The sequence below is a fragment of the Dermacentor silvarum genome, chromosome 11 (genome assembly GCF_013339745.2).
Source record: "Dermacentor silvarum isolate Dsil-2018 chromosome 11, BIME_Dsil_1.4, whole genome shotgun sequence".
Lineage (NCBI taxonomy): Eukaryota > Metazoa > Arthropoda > Arachnida > Ixodida > Ixodidae > Dermacentor > Dermacentor silvarum.
This window is the reverse complement of record NC_051164.1, coordinates 25,016,195-25,017,717: the sequence shown is the minus strand read 5'-3', so window position 1 is coordinate 25,017,717 and position 1,523 is coordinate 25,016,195. Positions and strand designations below refer to the sequence as shown.

The window sequence follows — 1,523 nt, the reverse complement described above, 5'->3', positions numbered from 1 at the left end:
TTCATTTGCACTGAGGAATGTGAGAAGGCGTACAGAGATTTGGTATTAGCCGTATCATCAGACCCGGTCCTCACAATACGGGACTTCACTGTTCCATCGAACTACGGAGCAGGTGGGGTACCTAAGAATAAGCACAAGTGACCGTGAAAGAGGAAGACAAATGGTTGCATATTACTCTTATACCTTCATGGCGAGCCGTCACCGTCTCGACGACGACGACGATGTTGCGCCTCGGCTGCTCCGCACGTTCGAGCTGAGCGCGAGTGTAGAACGGCGACAAGACGACAGGAACGGCGGCAAGAGCAACAGCGTCTGTGATAGTGCATAAATAAATGTGGGCAAACAAACGCGTCACGTCTTCCCACAAGTGGTGACCCGGAACGCGAACACGCCACCTGCTCGTTCCTTCGCCAACACACCGAGCGTCCATGGTAAACACCTTCAGCCTCGTTCATTCCGGCTGATCATGGACACCACACCCAACAGCGAAGTCACACCGAATCCCACGGTGCCCGAACCTGTCGTCGCTACTCTCAAGCTACCAGAGTTTTGGCAGTCGGACTCAGAACTCTGGTTTCTGAGCGTCGAGCCCCTCTTCCGACGACATCGAGTAACATCGCAAACAGCAAGGTACGACTACGTCATCGGTGCTTTGCCACCTGCTGTCATCGCCATCGTTAGGGACATTCTGCGCTCTCCGCCTCCTGACACACCCTACGACACTCTTAAAACAGCTTATACGCCGGACAGCCGAGTCGGAAAAGCGTAGGCTGCAGCAGCTACTCACCGCGGAGGAGATCGGTGACCGAAAGCCCACGGAACTTCTGCGTCGCATGCGGCATCTGATTGGGGACCAGTCTGCTGCATTGGACGCATCCATTCTACGGGAGCTCTTCCTACAGCGACTGCCACAGCAGGTGCGGATGATCTTAAGCGTGTCCTCCACAGTAACCCTCAACTCGCTGGCACAAATGGCCGACAAAACTATGGATGTCGGCACCCCGGCCATATCTGGAATCGAGAGACAACGTGACTCTTCCCTCTTTGCGCAGGTCCACGGCGACCGCTTGGACCGTCTCCTTCAAGCTAACGAGGAGCTCAACCGCAAAGTAGACCAGCTGGCCGCTGAACTCAGCTCGCTCAAAGCAGACCACCGAGGCAGTGCGTCACGACAGCGACACCAAAGCCGCGACAGATGACCAAGTCTGCCTCGCAGCGTCTGCTGGTACCACTGCCGATACGGAGCACGCGCTCGTCAGTGCAATCAGCTGTGCCAGTTTGCGGGAAACGCACGGGCCACGCACTGATGGCGGCCAGTGTTTCAGGCCCGCCATACAGCCGCCTATTCCACGTCACTGATCGCGTCACGAAAGTCCGGTACCTCATCGACACAGGTGCCGAAGTGTGTCGTTCCTCCTACGCTGGAGGACCGCCGACGACGTCAGACCACGCCGCCTGTCACTGCTGTCAATGTTTCAACCATAAGGACCTTCGGACACAGGTCCGTTACGCTTGACATTGGC

At 56.6% G+C, this 1,523-nt stretch overlaps 1 protein-coding gene across 1 annotated transcript; it reads left to right on the top strand.

Moving 5' to 3' along the window:
- The first annotated feature begins 466 nt into the window (after positions 1 to 466).
- On the top strand, positions 467 to 1,199 carry LOC119432468 (uncharacterized). The gene is made up of 2 exons (XM_037699631.1): positions 467 to 676; positions 735 to 1,199. Exons 1-2 carry the CDS (start codon positions 467 to 469, stop codon positions 1,197 to 1,199), a joined length of 675 nt encoding a protein of 224 aa, XP_037555559.1.
- Positions 1,200 to 1,523: the final 324 nt, after the last annotated feature.